Source organism: Pempheris klunzingeri, chromosome 15 (assembly GCF_042242105.1).
Source record: "Pempheris klunzingeri isolate RE-2024b chromosome 15, fPemKlu1.hap1, whole genome shotgun sequence".
Lineage (NCBI taxonomy): Eukaryota > Metazoa > Chordata > Actinopteri > Acropomatiformes > Pempheridae > Pempheris > Pempheris klunzingeri.
The window spans coordinates 17,994,482-18,013,102 of NC_092026.1; the positions used below are offsets into that span (position 1 = coordinate 17,994,482).

The 18,621-nt window shown below is 40.4% G+C and overlaps 1 protein-coding gene across 1 annotated transcript in view; it reads left to right on the top strand.

Moving 5' to 3' along the window:
- The window catches only part of LOC139214264 (nuclear receptor coactivator 2-like), a 47,347-nt gene that overhangs the window by 7,071 nt on the left and 21,655 nt on the right, over positions 1-18,621 (top strand). The window contains exons 2-4 of the mRNA XM_070845070.1: positions 1,793-1,858; positions 13,983-14,093; positions 15,142-15,314. Coding sequence (XP_070701171.1) covers positions 14,002-14,093; positions 15,142-15,314 — 265 coding nt within the window. The 5' untranslated portion in view covers positions 1,793-1,858; positions 13,983-14,001. The remainder of the gene's footprint in view (positions 1-1,792; positions 1,859-13,982; positions 14,094-15,141; positions 15,315-18,621) is intronic.

An 18,621-nucleotide genomic window follows, 5' to 3' on the forward strand; every position in this document is an offset into this window, starting at 1 on the left:
GCCAACAGATGTTTTGGATTTGGCCACTGACCAAAAAAACTCACTTCTTCTTTTTACTACTTTTCATGTTCTTGATTACAGTAACGCTTCTTACCCCAACACACACACGCACGCACACAATGCTAACTATTACATTAAAGATTGCAGCTTTTCAAAGTCTTGGCAGGTCAGTGTCTTCTGCTGTTGTTCATGCTAAGGATTCACCATTTCATTGCACAAATGAATCGCAGTTTTAAACTTTAAATCAGTGTGTAGTCATCACACTGATTGCGATGCCTTGGCAGAATCTTTGTAAAATGCACTATTTTTTTCAGCCAGGATGTGCTGATCTGGGGAGGAAATGTGATCAAATTGTTTCTTTAACAGAGCTGACACGCAGTGATGCTGGGAATCAGGACATGGTTTATGGTAACGAGTTGACTCGCGTCAACACATTGAGGTTTTGGTGTGGTCTGGTTAAACATTGCCTGTTGTGCAATAAGAGCATCATGATAGTAAGTGTCTAAAAATAAATGTGGTACCCATTTCTAGTTCATTAGACTGAGTGGGGAGGACAATCCCTGATATTTTAAATGTAACTTGACTAATTTACAATGAGCCCAACAAGCTTCAGTTGAAGCTAAGTACAAAGCAGAAGTAGCCATAATTAGGGTCAAAGTTATAGTAACATCTTTATTACATTAAGTTAGAAGAAGAGGTGGGAGAGGATGTGATTCATGGAGGAAACATGTGATGTGTGATATTTCCTGAAAGATGAGTTTTTTCACATGATTACATAAGATAAGGTGGGACGACACGGAGTGACTGATATCAGGTAGACTCTTTCAGTGTGTTGGCTCGAGGACACAGCAACAGGATATGTGACCTGACTTTTCAGTTGAGACATGGAAAATAGAAGTTGAACATACAGTAAGGTGCTTTTCAAAAGTATGATTCAAGTACGCATCGGCTCAGCAGCTCAAGTCAAGTCAGACAAATTGTTTCGTCAAATGGGACGTTTGTGAATGTGAACCGAAGACAGTGGGAACTGGCTGAACCTGGACCAGCACCATACTGGCCCAGGTCAGCCTCACAGTGTGCAAAAGGCCTCAACACTCTCTGGATTGTCCTCCCAGGCAGGGTCAGTGTCTGGGAAAAGCAGCAGGTTCTCTTGTTATTCTGGGCAAGAGTGAGACCTCCAGCATAACCAGTGGGTAATGTTTAAGGTGAAATTCTGCTACATTATTTTATACTGTAAAAACTCAACCGTATATTTATCAAACACACTTTTGTTACGTTTGATCCCGGGTGTGGCCTATAGTCCCACTTGATGACTGATGGTCTCCTGTGGAAGGGCGGTGATGTGTCTCACTTGTGTGTGTGTGTGTGTGTGTGTGTGTGTGTGTGTGTGTGTGTGTGTGTGTGTGTGTGTGTGTGTGTGTTTCATTATGAACCGTAAATGCTCAAAGCCATTCAGCATTAAAGGGAAAGTCCACCAAACGTTTCTGAGAAAATAACTCAGTTATGTCAGCAGGGTTATTTCATCTTTCATCTGGAGAGTAAACATTTTCAACTTTAGCCTGTATTATAAACTTGTGATGCCTTTTGTGTGTTCTGGCAAAAATCCACCACTGAATTGCATTATGGGAAGTTTAAGACACTTTGATATCCAGCCTCTGCTGTATTTATTTTTACTTTTTTTTTTTTTTAGTAGTCTGTAGCATTTAAGTCCCTAAATGCTCATCAAGTGCAAAATCTCTTTTCTGTGTTACTCCTCAAACATTAATCAGTGTACTTGTTATGTGTCTTACAGTGAGGACTGAATGATGTCACAAGGTAACGCTTTGTGGATGTTTACCCAGGAGGCTTTGCATACGAGGTGAGTAAGCTCATTTAATTATGACAATTAATGTTGTTTTTGCCATTTTGATATATTCTTTACCTTTATGTGTCATGAACTCAAAATATTAGTGTGATAGCTCTTAAAATATAATAATCAGAAGGAGAAGAGGTGGGTTTATGAGGACTTTAGAACCCAAAGGCGACCACAGTTGGATCCAAGGTTGAGAAATGCTGCCACAGTTCATACAATGTTAAAACAGGTTCCCTATAAGTGCAACAAGCTCGCAAAGTATAACGGAGCCACCCTGGCACGGCAACATGGCAAGCGAAAGAAGAGAAAGATGTGAGAGAAAGAGAGGTGTGCGCCTGTGTGCTGAAGTGAGACAAGCTCGCCTGACCAATTTTTGTGTGTTTGTGTGATCCTCTCAGAGCTGTTTGTGCAGATGTATGTGTTTGCCGTGTGTGTGTGTGACCTGTGAAGCACAGCTGCTTCCACCAGCACTTTGTCATTTTTAAAATCACCCCTTTCTCTCTCTCTCTCTGTGTCACCCTGTCGCTCCTTTTTTCTCTCTCACTTTCACTTGTGTTTCCTGCCTCCTCACTTAGTGTTGGGCCTATTATCAAAACAGGGACGAGGCTTGTTATGTTAGTGCTGAATGTACAGTAGGAATCTTTCTCACCCTATCTCAGTCTTCCTCTGTCTCTCACTGGCTTTACTGTTCCATCTTCCATTTGTTTTAGTTATTGAAAGTTTGCAAACGGATGTTTTGAAAACCAGTGGTTTGCTGTGAAAGTGCTTTGTAAGTATTGCGTTCTTGAAATATAGCACAGAGAAACAAAACTACTGCAGCTGATGTGTAAATGTGCTGCTTTCACTACGTATCCTGGGTAGACATGATGTTGTATGAGGACTGGACACCCCTGTCTTTGGTCTGAGTTTGTTTTTCAGGGTTTCATCCCCCATTTCCATCAAAAGGAAATCTTAATGCTATATGCTTTTAGCCAGCGGAGTGCCTCCAGCCGCCTTACTTAAAGCCGGGTTCATAAAGAAATGGTTTACCCTCTGTGGTGTGGAAGAACTTGAGTCCTGACCCCAACCCTATCCAACACCTTCAGGTTAAACAGGACCAGGAACTGGGGCAAGCCTCCCACAAGAGTGAGGGCTGTAGTGACAGCACAACAATGCCACTGGTTTTGGAAAGAGGAATATGTCAGAATCGCATATGGTGTCCACATACTTTTGGCCGTATATGTATGATATCAACATATCTGCAAAATTTCAGTTGAAATTTCAGTAAACAAGCAATTAAAAGTGTTCAAAATAGTAATACATTTGGAAAAGATTTGGCTCATACTGTCAGTATTTGTGTAACTGTCCACGTCTGTGTGAATATGACATGAAATAATACTCAGCAGTGCCACTAAATGTAATGTCCAAAATGTAAGAACAACAGGTCATGTAAATCATTCTGTATCTAGAAAGGCTGTGAGAGAGGGGGGAGTTTTTTTTTTTCTGCACATTGGCTAATAGGAGGGAGGAGTGAGTGAGTGTGAGTGTGTGTGTGTGTGTGTGTGTGTGTGTGTGTATTGTGGGAGGAGACAGGGAGGAGTGTGTGTGTCTACGTGATGGGGGAGGGTACAGAGAGAGGGAGAGAGGGAGAGGATTTGTGGCATGTAGTTTGTCAGCTGTCATTAGGCGCAGATGACACACACACACACACACACACACACAGAGGTAATCTCACAGAGAAAAGAGGGGAAATACAAAACGAGCGTGTGTTTGTGTGGTGTGTGTTGTCAGTTGCAGTGTTGATGACGGTGTGTATGGTGTGAAAAGCAGTGCTTCTGCCCGGCCGGCATGGGATGGTCGGCCGGCTCTGGACTGGTTATGGACTGGTTTAACCAAAGCAGAGGTAAGTGACTGTCAGACTCCTACTGTATTCTATCTGAATAACACATTTAAAGGGCCAGTCTGCAAGGTTTTGACAGTATACATATGAGATGTATTAACATTTATGATTTAAATGTTTCATGAGTCTGACTTGATGAGTATTTCTCACTTGATGAAAACATAAAATACCTCCCTGTTTTACTCTTGTGTTGTAAACAAACTTGCTTTATTTAACATTAATTACTTAGAATAAGTTAATAGTCCTTGTCATGAAGCAGCAGTTAGCCAATCTTGGAGTGATATGAGGGTCCATGCAATAATACACTGTAGGAGAATATATATCTATTTTATTTCATTAACAATCTTATTTCTTCTTCCTGATTATAGTATACAATTACAATAAACATTTCAATTATTATAAACAGTAGAGCAATATCTTAAGTTGTAGAAATAATTATAATATTCTCCTTATGTATATTTATTAACAAGTAATGGTTTTGATGCTCACAGTATGCCTGACTGTCGTCAGACTTGGACTTTGAGCTGTCATGTATTATTGTGGTTTTGACAACAGTGTGCGTGTGTGTTGGGGGGGTGTGGTTATGAATGACTGGTCACACTCCCACACACACACACACACACACACACACACGTAAGCACGCACAGGCAGAGTGCACAGTCAGCAGGCCTGTAGCTGCTCTGTCACCTCAGGTATAACCAGCCAACTGTTTACTCAGTTTGCTCTGCTTCAGTAACAACTGTTGTTAACACTCGCCCAGAGAAGCCGCAGGTTCACTCCATGTACAGCCAATAATTTGAGAGAAACCTTAAGTTAAGCGTCAACATTTTCACCATTTAACAAAGTCAGTTGGTCAATGCAGAGTTTCACGATGAGTCAGATTAATTCACAGTTAAGAAGTTTTTTAAGTACCCAGTTAGTAAGGTGTCATTTCTGGTTTCATAATAACTGTTTGGTTACAAGAGTGTTTACACAGGATAAAACATTTCCAGAAGTTAATACTAATGAGCCCTTTGTGAAAGGAAACTGTTTTATTTCTAGGTAAAGAGAGACGTCCGCCGTCTGAAAAATAGGATTTCTGTTCCTACAAAGGGACACCAACCAATGTCTCTGTGCCTTTTAATGATTATTGATGATGTGTCCATGCAGTTGGACAAATGACTATTCACAAACTTGATCCTCTCTGCTTTTGGAGTTGGCGAGACCACGTCATTTCAGGTGTTTTTCTGAAAAGTAACCGGTCTGAAGTCTTTCACTGTAAAAGCAGGAGAGTTTCATGAACTCACTCGGCTGTGACTGTATGTTAATTTTCACACTGACACTAGCTGCAGCTGCAGATAAGTCAATCAGCGAGCTGAATGTGGAGTTTGACCTCCAGGCCAGTAGAACAATGTGAAACTCCAGCAGTATCTCCAGTGTTTTTGCTTTCGCTTTGTGTTGCATTATTTCAGAGCTAAGAGACTCGTCTTGTTTAATTTATCTCCCACCAGCTGAGTCATCGTGTTAGATATAAGCTGTATTATATCCAGCTCATCAGTGCATTACGGGATTTAATATCATTTATTCACACAAGGGACATTTAATTTGCATTATTGGTTCACAAAGTGTTGCATACAGTTGTGCAATCATGGCCTCTGTCTGTCGAGATGGAATTAAAATCTGAAGGTTGATACATTTGTAACGTTTCGCAATATCGCAAAGAATCATCATCTGTCTTCAGTCAAACTTTGTTAAGAGTATATGAAGTTGAAAAAGTGGATGGAACCATGTTGTCTATTGACCTGGTTAGTAAGCTGACTGTATGTATGCATTGTCTGTGCGTGTGTGAGTAGGAGAGAGTGCTACTTGCATATTTAAGTGAGTGCACATGGGAAATTGCATTTGGTGTGTTGGTGTGGGTTTTTTTTTTTTGTTTATCTTGAGTATTGGTGTTTTTACTGTGCGTGTGTGTGTGTGTATTCACAATTGAGTTAGCATTTGGGCAGGCATGTTCGATGCTATTGATTCTGGCCCATAATCGATCGGGCTCTCACATTACATGCTGCACATGCAGAGTAATGAGCAGCTGCTGGCTGAGCAGCCAAACAAGGCTTCCATAAACAGTTTATCTGAAACCATAAAATATTAAAATCTTTGTTTCTGTTTTGATTCTGTCCCCATCTTTGATTGAAAGCTGATCTCAGGCAAGAGCTGTGCAGAAACACCAGATCATTGTATCAAAACTACTGATTTTCGTGGATTTTACATCAATTTTTTTTTGAGTTTCTGTATGTGGCGCTCTTCTGGTTCTCTTCTCTCATTTTCCAAGGGAATTATGTACACAACGATCAATAACTGATGAAGTATTAAATAAGTAATGACGATAACATGTTCTTCAGTTTGCCGCGACTCCAGTTAATGCTGAAGTTATTAATGATGTTATTAAAGTAAAAAAAACAGTAAAGAAAAGCAGACTTTTTTTTTTTTAATTTAAGAGCGCTAATGTCACACGAAATCATTAAAACTTCGACTTGTACTGTTATTCAAACACCAGTTAGTCTGTATTTGGTGAGACAAGCAGGGGTGGTGAGAGGTTGGCTGGTTAGCCAGCATTAAGGGCATTGGTTGAAGTGGGCCAATGTGACAAGCTTGAATTTTATGACGACTTACTTAACAGCACACAGAAAGGTGTTTGCTTTCCATTCCAGCACACCAGTGTCAGGAGTCTTTGGAAACTTTGACAACAATTCAATAAAAAGGCCGGGGGTTTCCAGGTGGCTCGGGAGGGAGACTGTTTCCTTGACATGATGAATTTTAGACAGAAAATCTTGCAACTCATCTTCCAATTGCAAGCATGACAGTGAAATAGGAAATTTCACAATCAAATTTATGTGTCACTCCTAATCATATAAGGTACAATCCCAGTGAAATCAATTAGTTTATTAAAAAGATTTGAAATGGAATACGACCAGTAATAGAAATATGTGTATAATTGGGGGGCAGTCTTAGGCAGTGACCTCATTTAGGACCTGGTGTATCTGGTCCCTCCTTCCTGACAGCAGGCAGAGAAGGCCACTATCTGGGTGATTGGGATGTTTAATGATTCTTCTAGCCTTATACTTGCAGCGCCTGGTGTAAGTACCCTTTAGGCAAAATAGAACACTGCCTGTTGTATCTTCAGCCGAGCGAACCGCTCCAGTGTTGCTGTAGAGTAACAGCCAAATAATTGGTGTCAAAATTCTTAATGGGTTCACAGCAGAGAACAGATGTGGTCGATAGGTGCTGCTGGATAAAATTATTTGGTCTTCAGACTGGATGTGCATTGGGTGTTGGAGAGTGTAGTGACGTTTGTAGGACATTACCAGAGCCCTAAACTGCTACCCCAGCTCTTGTGCCATATTTAGTGTATTATTGGTAGCCATATTAAGACAGACTTCCAATTACGCTCCAAATAATGGCTTTATATAAGCAGGCAATGGAATAGCTAATCTTAAATAATCTATTTTAGGCTGTGACAATTTTTTCAGGCTTAGTACAGCATTTCAGTTTAGGCCTAATGTCACTTTCAGAGGACGGAGCACAAACGCATACATCTAGCAATCATCTGCAGCGCCAGAATTGGGAGCTATGGGATTCTATGGGATGAAGGAATCATTTTTGAAACCACGGGATGAATGCATACTTCCATTGTGTGGTCAAACTAATAGGAAGGCACTATTTCTTGGCTTCTAAAACTCTGACATTTCAGACATCAGAGGTTGTCGCAGGACAGACCCAGCATTCATTTGGACTTTGGAGGAAGTTTGACAAGGATGGAGGATTTCAGTTACCAGCTATTACCAAACCTCCAATCTGTTTTCAATATTATGGCATCATTTTACACAGAAATGCACCGCTTTATTTCAAATGTATTTACTTTGCCTGGTAACCAATAAAATGCAACTGGCTGAGAGTGGACATGGAGACAAAATCTTAGTTCCAAATCACGTGGCTGTTTTCAAGATTAAGTAATCAATTTGAAGTCCAATAAAGCTGATTGAAATAATATGTGCGGTCCTAACACCAAGTTTGGGAATTATGCCTTGTTGGCAGTAATTTGTGTGGAGTACCTTCTACTTTGTAGCCTAACTAGTAACTTGTGTGTGTGCTCTTTATATTGTGTTGGTTTTGTTAGAAATTTAGCTGGAAGTCTAACAAGGTTTGTGAATATTTGCTGAGTCAGCTCTAGTGAGCCTCAGGGTGTCATTCAAAGCAGCAGCACAAGTTTCCCTCCACCCTTGTATTTTAATATTTGTTTTGTGTCACTACTCTTCGTAGAATTAAAAGAAGTGTTTTTGTAGTTGTAATGAGCTGGATGTAGATTAGATATTGTTGTCTCTGACACGACGCAGAGAAAGTCAGCTAGATCAACAAAATGCTTGTTGTCGCCAGCAACAGGCGGCGAGCGGCCATAAAGCCACCGACATAAAGAGATTGGATGTACATTATCGAGGTGCACTCACACACAAACAAACACACCCACCTTGCATATGATGTAGGCCTTGCATTGTGGGAGAAGCCTGTGTTTTTAATCCAGCCTCAGCAGGGTATTAAATCTACTTTATGTATGTATTTGACGAGAGGGTTTGCTGGCTTAGACAGAAGCTTAGACACCAGTGTTTGGTTGGGGGGGGGGGGGGTATCCAACCTCTCAGTCACTGCTGTCAAAAATATATGATAAATGGCTGACCCCTTGGCTGGAATGACTGCCGTACCCCTACAGCCATGGTTTTTGGGACATCAGTGACCTTAGTGTACTATCTGGAGAAATGAATTACTACCTTGTTAACAACATCAGCGTTGATTTAAAAGGTTCCTCAATAAAACAAGTAAAGCAGTCTCAGACATGCACAGACCTGAGAGGGTGAAGGAGTTCAGCTTCAGTAATTCAGGGCAATTTGTTTTTTTCAGTGCTGTCTATAACATGGAGTAGAAACAGTAAATGGTGATGGACTATTCTGGGAATATTTAACATTTAATGTCTCTAAAGATGCAAAGGTGTTAATGCACCAAGTGTAAAGACAGATGTTTTTTTTCCACTATCCCTGCAAAAACAGGTTAGCTTTGATTTTGTGCTGTCAGTCTTTACATAATACTCCGTGGTCAGTGTCATTGTTTTGTTACATGCGCAGAACTTCAATTATTCTGCAAGCTGATGGCCGAGAATGACTCATTACTTTAATAACCACCCATAGTGTGCTTTACTTGCATGACAACTATCATTTTGTCAGGGTTGGTCTCTCATGCAAATGGTGATTGTCAGATCTTCCCAACCCTTTGTTTAGCCTTCAGCCATCCCCCATTGCTCAGTATTTGTTGTAATTATCTCGTCTTTTTAACAAATATTCCTGCAATTTTTTTTAGTTTCCAGTCAAAAATTTTCTCCACTTCGTTTCCATCGCCCTCCTCCCACCTGAGCTCCATCTTGCTGTAATGTGACACCTTCCTGCTCCCTGTCACCCGTGACGGAGTAGATTTCAAGGGATATTCCTCAAAAGCTGAACAAACCAGAAAAACAGTTTGCAGCTACATGAATGATGACACACCTGAAATATTGCTTGGTTTTAAGGAAGCAATGCTTCATTTCAATATATGTATTTATTTAATATGATCACTGTGAATCAATGAGAAAATAGTCTACATAATAGATTCTGTATTATCACAGAGGTCTCATTGATGATAGTGTGTCTCATAATCAACACTTATTTTTCCTTCCCTCCCTTGAAATAACTACTCAGTGTATCAAAATAAAGTCGAGTGGAAAGGCTACATGAGGCGCCTCAAACAAGTAAATCGAACGAAAGCACACCTTTTTTTTTTAAAGCCTCGTCCTCTCACTGGTTGTTTTTCCAGAAACCCAAAACAAAGAAACTGAGGAGCGAGGGTTTCTACTGGATACAGAGTCCACTTAAGCAGACTGTGATCGACCCTCAGCTTTAATTCCTTAATGGCTGGTTTGACCCCCTGGCCACGTCTCTTCTCTCCGGCTCAGATTGTTTTTAAATGGAAGCTCTTGGCTCCTCTGATTGAATTAGTATTGAGCTGATTGGGGCTGAGGCTTTTGTCACAGGCAACATTAGTGTTAATTCATTGTGTGTGTGTGAGTACGCAAGTACGCATATATACACTTTTTTGAGACTGACTGAAACATTCAGCCAGACTTTCATCAACTTCTGAGGTCACAGTTGGGGATGATGATGATGATGATGTTGTCTCCATAACATGATGTCAACATTACCTACCACATTCAGCCAATAATAACCTGCCGTCCACAGAGAGGGATGACAACTCTTTGAGTTTTAAACCTGTTACATTGTGCTCAGTATTTCTAAATTTTGTGTAACTAATTTTTGGGGAGATTTTCTTCTGACTTAATATAACAGTGGTGAAGATCTCTGGCGATAAGAGGAAATTACAGATGTTTTTTTGGGCCTCAGTCAAACAGAGATCTAACCAGCGTCCTCGCTGACGGTTTAAACTGTTTGTCTTTGTTTCACTTGAATATCAGATTTGTTTCTTTTTCTCTGGATTTTCACAGTTTTTGAAGTTTCATCTGTAGTCATTGACCTTTCTTTGTTCGGCCATAGTAATCATTTACTTGCAACTCAGCAGAGAAAACAGAAGACCACTATTATCTGTTCTCTCTGGTGGACCAATCACTGCTGGGTGATGGACGCTGCTTATGTTTTCCTTTGTTTTTTCCATGTGAATGTTGACTTGACACCCAGTTCACAATACCACAGAATATTGCAAATGGAAGGGCATTCATGAGCAGCCATAGGGTCAGCCACCATTATGCTTACTCATTCAGCACAAGGTAGGGATAAACAGGCATTTATTTAACTGGAAATCTTTGAGATTGCTTCTTTGATACAAGGTATGATAATACAATGAAGGGATATTGAATGGTGAGAATAGTGCAACCTTGGTTTGCGATTTGATAATTAATCGTAAAACACCAGCAGCTCCTCTTAAAGGTTTCAGTTGCTTCAATGACGAATGGCAGGTCAAACTAATTAACTTACATGTAACTTGCATATTTATTAAGTTGCCAATTTCGCTTTTAATAAAGAAATTAGAATATTATCAAACAACTGACCCCCTTTCTGTGTCCACTGCAAAAACAATAGATACAAATTACTTAAGCACTTGTTTTTTTTGGGGGGGGGGTTTTCAACCAAGCAGCAGAACATCAGTGTTTGAAAAAAGCTGCACACCAGATGAAAGCAGCTGCTACCTCTTAGAGGCTAATCTCTTTGACAAACATACCACAAAATATGTAAAATATGTATGTATGTATGTATGTTTGTATATGAATTTGCTGGACTTAGATAAAGAAGATACAATACCTAAAAGCAAAGCCGATTTTTTTTTTAATTGAACTTTTGTAACTAGATAAAACAAGCTGAAGTTTTTGAGAGTTGTTGAGCAGAATTCTGGAGTTTGACAGTAGATAAAACAAAATGTAGATCTTTAATTATTATTATTACTATGAAGGATGTCTATCACATACATATTACTATTCAAGTGAAAACATGCTGACTCTAGCATTATCGCATCTGTCTTTTGAGTTTCAAATACCCCGCTAGACTTAAAAGCTGGTTGAAAATGTCATAATGTACCATTATTCACTGAGAATACCAGCTGCGCTCAGGTTGAATTCACGTTGATTAAAACTGATTCTTAGAATGACAAGTGTAGTCCTCTTTTATTGGTTCGAAACACTCTTTTCTTCCCCTGGGAATAAACACCTGGACCAAATTTCAGGGCGAGCAGAAAAGCCAGGGGATCTCCAGATTCTGTGGGAGACTGTAAACAAATTCATAGCACACACACTTCAGTCTGAGCCAGAAATGTCAAACCTGCTGGTGCCACAGGTAGAAAAGTCAGGGGATAACCAAAGTCATCACAATACATCTGGGAAGCAGTACAATCCACCCAGTAGATATTTCCCTGAAATAGTGAAACCTTTGACATGCTGGTGGCGCTACAAGCAAAATCAGAGGATCATTGCAAAGGGCATTAGAATTTATCACCCTAAGATCTTGAATATCTGTGCAGAATTGCATTGCAAACCATCCAGTGCTTATGACATTTCACTCTGAACCAAGGTGGTGGACTAAAGCAGTCACACCAGCACTGCCAGAGTCATGGCTGAAAGCTGATTGTTCGCATGAAGTGTATTGAAGGTTATTTTTCTTAGTGCCCTGATTTGATGAAGAAGAGGCCATTTTTCCTCCTTTCCTCTCCTCCCCTGAGTTTAACTAGGCCATATTCTCCTCCCTCCTCAGGCCTGATTATTCAGAGCAACAGATGCCTCTCTTCCCATTTTCTTCCTCCTGTCACCGCTCACCCAAACCCACTTGTCTTATTTTACAACATTCGAACCTGCTGGCCTGAAGTCTGTATGTATGCACCAATAAACCCATTGTTCATCCATGTAATATTTTATATCCTGTGTTCTACAAGGCATTTTATTTCTTTTCTCTTTGCCTTTCACTTTATTTTTCTCTTTATTTCCCTCTGTCTTTCATCTCCTTTCTTTCCTCTCTCCCCCCACCTCTTGTTCTCTCTCTCCCTTATCCCTCTTTCCTGCCTTCATCTGCTCAGTATCAGCCCCACAGTCCGGCTGTTATGTAACAGTCAGGTGATGTGCTGGCCCATTGAAGGGCCTTAAAGGCCTACCGTCCTGACAGGCTCTGTTTCTTCCCTCCTTCTGACTGCTACACTCCTGATGTCCCATCAGTGTGTGATTATCTAGAAAAGTAAAGATTTGTCCCATACTGTTTCATTTTATAATCTTGTTAGAATATAATCTTTAATAAGTTTCCTCTTTTTATTTCCCTAAACTTCTATTTAATAACCAGTTTAATTGAGAATATCATCATGTTCAGGTCACATCAGAAGATTATGCCCACAAAATTAGTTTTAACTATGTTTAAAAACTACACATAACTGACTGCCACAGATATTGATCTGACTGACATCAGCACGATTGACTTAATTAGAGTGCAAATGACTGCTTGTGTTGATTTCAATCTTGTTGGACTACTGGCATTATTGGATTTGCTGCTGTTTTTTTTGTTAAAACACTAATGTAGACTGAGAAATCGAAGGCTCTACCACATAACGGCTACGTCTCCAGTCAAAAACACCACAAAATGAATGTTAAAGGTAGCAAACGGTAAAACCCTATCAGAATTTGAATATAAAATTTTCATTTACAATCCTACAACCATGAGAAAAGCAGACGGTAGGACATAATTGTATGTATAAGCACCTGACAATTCACTAGATCATACCAAAGCTATTTACAGCTCCAGTTACAAACACAGACAACCTAGTTGCTCACATAAATGGAGCATTCAGTCCTTTTTAATGTTTTCTATCTGCAATAATTGCTAAGAAAGGAGACGTGCTAAAATGGGTGCCTAAAATCCCACAAAGACAAACACAGTGCTGACCGGTATCGGGCCAACACCATGAGTTTTGTCATCAGTGTTCGATAGAAGGTCTAGCAGCATGAGGTGACCATATGGTGTAACTTTCCCTGCCAATGGGTGTTTATTTTTCCGCCTACCTATACTGTTCTTCTTTTTGTTCTCACACGGTACTTTTAACATCACGAAAATATTATCAAGACAACTTGGCTGTTAACAGTATGGCTTCTATGAAGTCCCGTCAATTTAATTGCTAGAAATGTACATGTAAGAACAGTGTGAATGCCTACACAAATTAGCTATTTCTAACTGAAGTAATTATTGACACTTACTGTATTCCCACTGGGCCTCCCACATATTGCCTGCAGTCCATTACAATGATACATTGTTTTTGTGAGTCATGAGCACACTCCCTGTTCGATTATGCACCATTCAAACAGGTTATGTCCTTCTTCAGCACATTAATACTTGTCTGTTTTGTTATTCTGTTGTCAATAATGCTGTGAAGCTTACTGGCTAGAGAGAAGGACACATTTCAGTGTCAGTGGTGAGGTCTTTATGATCCAGAAAGTTCAGGTGCACTTCAGTTGCACATCTAGATTAAACCTCTCCTCATGATGGCATAAGGTTTACTGACAAGAGGAAGATTTCGATACGTCAAGTTCAAAATAACATAATTGTGCCTTATGTAATGGTTGTTCTCTCAAATCAACATCGCAAGTTTTAATTTGATTAATTAAGTTCTGACTAAAAAGATGCCCTCTCTGTCCTTCTCTCCCCTTTCTATCTCTAGGTGCTGATCTTTGCTGAAGATGAGTAGTGGGGGGGGGAACACCCCGGAGCCCCCCAGAGGGGGCGAGTCTTTGAAGAGGAAGGACTGTCAGTCAGACCTCCTGGGGCCAAGGTGAATCTTCTGTCCATAGTCCACAGTCTAACTTTCACTATGACACCCCTGAATTGTCACCATGACATCAACACACACCTTCTTCACTTCTTCACTTAAATACAATAATAACACCACAGTAGGTTAGAATAACTCCAGGAAGCCACATAACCTCACTAAGAGTTTCAGTACAGCACAGTATTCAATCAATTATTAATTATCCACATCCTCATTAAGGCCTTAAAGGGTTGGGCATCACTGATTCCGGTGCTTATTGATTCCTGGTTTCATTCCTGTCCCACTATTTGAGTATAAAAAGCAACATAAATATGTCAAAAAGTCAAGCATAATTTTCAACAGATATTAAGTAATTTGTTAGAAATGACAAGAATTTCTATTGCTCTCAACACATATAATACAAATAAAGCATGTACTTTTATTCAGGGAGAGAGAGAAAAAAGCAGGAGGGAGGGAGGATGATGAAATGAGTCGAGGCTCTCGGAGTTCGATGAAGAAAAATGCTGCCGCAGCATTTTTAAAGACGACAGTTTATATAAGGGATAACAAGTCGCTGTGCTTTCAGCGTCCGAGAGGATGCATGAAGGTTGTAGAGACGATGTTCTGAGTCGTGCTGCACAGAGGGTATGATGAGGACACGTGGATGTTGGAGTTCAGGCTGCGTTGGGGGTTTGCTGGGAAGTGAGCTTGCTGTTAATGAGGATGTTTCACCAAAGGCAAAATAATCATGGCACAAAATCGCGCAAAGGAGTTAAGTCCATCAAACAGAATGAATAGTACAGCATTTGTGGTAATTTCATACAATTAGCACATCCAACTCAAGTGAAAACAAGAGTAACACGGCAAATATTCAGCTTGTGCATGACATGAAAAGTTTTTCTTTATGTTGCCTTTGAGGGTTTTGTTTGTTGAGTGTTTAAAATTTAATGGTTCAATCAATAATTCAAATTCATATATTTATTCGGGAGCTCTTTTTGTGTGCTCCTCTTCCTGTTCATTCATTTTTGGTGTCATTTTTGACGATGTCTTCGCTTGTCTCGCCGTCCTCCAGCCCTAAGAGGAACACTGAGAGGAGGAACCGGGAGCAGGAGAACAAGTACATCGAGGAGCTTGCCGAGCTGATCTTCGCCAACATCAACGACATGGACGACCTCAACGTCAAGCCGGACAAATGTGCCATCCTCAAAGAGACGGTGAAGCAGATCAGGCAGATCAAGGAGCAAGGTGAAAATCTGCTTTGGTTCACACTGTGTCCCCTTGATAATATTACCCTTCGTTTTGCCCTGCTACTACTCCTGCTTCTACGACAGCAATGTCATATACTGTACATGGATGTGTACGTGTGATACGTCAAAAGATGAGGCTCAATGATGAATGGTGCGCTGTGACTTGAAAATATGAGGAGTCAGCAAAATAAACAATAATAACAAACTTTATTTATATGCACTTCTCCAAAACAGGCTACAAAGTGCTTTACAAAGGCATAAAAACAGGAGAAATTACCAGATAAATTACAGATATAAGTAGAAAAGATACAGTAATAAAGACAAGTGAGGTATGAATTACTAAAACACAGCAAAAATAAGTAAAGTAAAAATACAAGAAATGGACTGACCAACTGAAAATGTATCACAACCTGCATGTTATATTTCACATTAAGATCAATGAAATGATGCTGCAGACAATAAGGCTGTTCTGAAGCCAGGAATCTAATTTAACATAGCGGAGGTAAGCTGGGAAAAGTTGAACTTGTAAGGAAAGAAGCAAGTAACATCAAACAAGTTCTCTTAAAACTATTTCATGACGAAAGAGAAGAGAATGTGCGTGTCGTAGGACGTGAAGACTCTTTAAAATGATTGTACGTCTTCACTAAACTAAACCCTGCTGTCACATGAGCTCAGCAGCAAATGGGGCAATATGAGATTTAGTTGTCGGGCTCCTCACAGGTTATACTTGTTCCACATAAAAAGTGTGTGTGAACACAGCCTAATTTTACAGTGTGAAACATAACAAACCATAATTAAAAATACCACTGACCAACTAAAATAGACTAAATGTAACTGTGATGGCACCACCAGAGCCTCTTTTTTAACATGCATCGAACACCCTAATGTAGTGTTGATCCCAGAAAAGCAAAATCGAGTCCCTTCCATTGGATTGGTCTCAGCTCTGTACGCCCATCCCCACCCATCTGGCGACTAAAGTTGACGACAACAAACTGAAATGCATGTGAGTGTTAACACAGACTCTGTAATGATAATGTGTGTGATGATGGTGAGACAGACTGAGATTATGCAACATCGGCAAACATGATGTAAGTCTGTAGAAAGCAAGCAGATCTGCCCTCAGCTGAGCCTCCCAGCCTCCCAGCCTCCCAGCCTCCTGCTATTCTCCCCTATCCATTTTAGTTCCTTTCATGTAATATGCTCTCCTTTTTGTCCTCTACTTCAGTCTCTTTCCTCTTTGCCCTTTGCTGCACAACCTTCCCTCTTTCTTTCCTGTCCTCTCCTCTCCTCTCTCTTTCCTTTCCCTTTTTCTGTCCATCCTTCATCCTTCCTCGACCATATTTGTCCTTTCCTTTTGCCCTTCACCTTTCCTTCTTCGCATTTTCTTTCCTTTAATTTACGCTCTTCCTTGTCCCCTTTCTTACTTTTTATTTCATATCTATCTTCCATCCATCCTCTACCTCCTGTGTCCTTTCTTTGTAGTTTCTTTTCTCCCCTCTTTTCCTTGTGTCTTTTCCTTCTTTCCTTCCCTCTTTCCCTTTTCCATCTTTCATCAGTCTTTGTCCTTTGCTGTCTTTCTTTTCCTTTTCCCCTCTATCTCCTCTCCTCTCCTTCCATCCTCTACCTCCCCGTTTTTCTTTTCTCTCATTTCCCCCCCTCTCCATCACTCCTTTTTTTTTTTTCAGTGCCCCCCTTTTTTTGTTCCTGCGGTCAGCCAGTCAGTGTCCACGTGTTTTAGCGCTGTCTGTGTCTAGAAAACAACAGCTGAATAAGCACACGCACACACACATACACACATACATAATATGCAAGTCACACAGCTGCTCGACTTCAGAGACCCACTGCTGGCCAGCATTCAACTGATGAGGTGGACTGGACACAACATTTATTGGTGTCAATTCACACAAAAGTCACACAAAAATAGAGTAAAAGAGTAGAGTAAATCCATCAAATCAAATCAATGGAAACATGTAAATCAGTACGACTTAATAAATAGTAGATGAAAGGAATCGGTGGCTTTGTTCTGTGCACCAAAAAGGTCAGAAAATAAAATATAAACCGTCTATCCACTCACACACATGAACCAAAGCAAAAAGTACTGTGCTTCCGTCTGTGTGTGTACTAAGTATTACTCATGTTATGGGGACATAAATCTGTTCACACATTCGCATTCTGGGGTCTCACAGTACTTTTGAGGACAAAGTGCAAACCCCCCCCCATAACATAAATAATTTAAAATTTCAGGGTGAAGACTTGGTTTAAGGTTAGCGTAAGGTTTAGATGTAGGCAAGCAGTGGCTAAGGTTGGGTTAAGGGTAAGTCTCCAGGAAATGAGTGTAAGTCAATATAATGTTCCACAGGGTGATGGAAACATGACTCTGTGTGTGTGTGTGTGTGTGTGTGTGTTTTTCTATCCTTACTGGGACCGTTTCCGGTGTAAACACTGACCTTGGTGGGACCAGTAGTCCTCATGGGGAACAAAAGCCCGGTCCTAATGAGGCAAAATGTGTGTGTGTGTGTGTGTGTGTGTGTGTGTGTGTGTGTGGCCGTTAAGCCCTTTTGAAAATGCGGCCAAATGTATTGGCCATGTGTATCACATTTAACATATTACAAAGTGTTACACAAGTTTTGACAGGAAGACTTGTTTAAGAAGTCTACAAAATAAAGCACAAAATTTGAATCATAAAAACCTTAACTGAAGATTAAATGGAAACTCTGCCGTCCATTAATTGAAGTAATTAACAAGGAGACGTGTGAAATGTGTTTGTTTTTTTTTCACCTAATTTGATGTGAAGTTGTTGCAGCTGTGAACAGCTGCCACAGACAGAAAACAATATTTCCTGCAATGCCAGAATTCGCCTCAGAAATGTGCATTTCTTCTTGCTTTCCTCTGGTGATGTTTTTGCCATGATGTTGCCATGACGCTCTCCTCAGCGTGATACACGGTCATTGTGACACCTCCACAGAAAGTGGTGCACAGAATCATTCAATAACCTGTCTGAGGTAAATGTGGCATTTGGACTCTAAACCTGAACACACAGACTGATCATGTGTCATTTATCATATTTAGTGATTTAAAAAAAATGCGTACTGCAACTTTAATACCCTCCAGCCTACATGACGGCCACTCCAGGCTCTACAGTGACAGGGTTTAAGGGCTGATGACTCTGTACAGCTCTGGTCCCACAACAGGAATGTCAGCTATGTGGCCTAATGGGGCCATGGGAGGCTTAACAGTCCAGTGGTACAGCCAGGGAGGAGAGTGGAGACTGGCCTCTAGTATGACTATAAATGTGTGTAACGTAC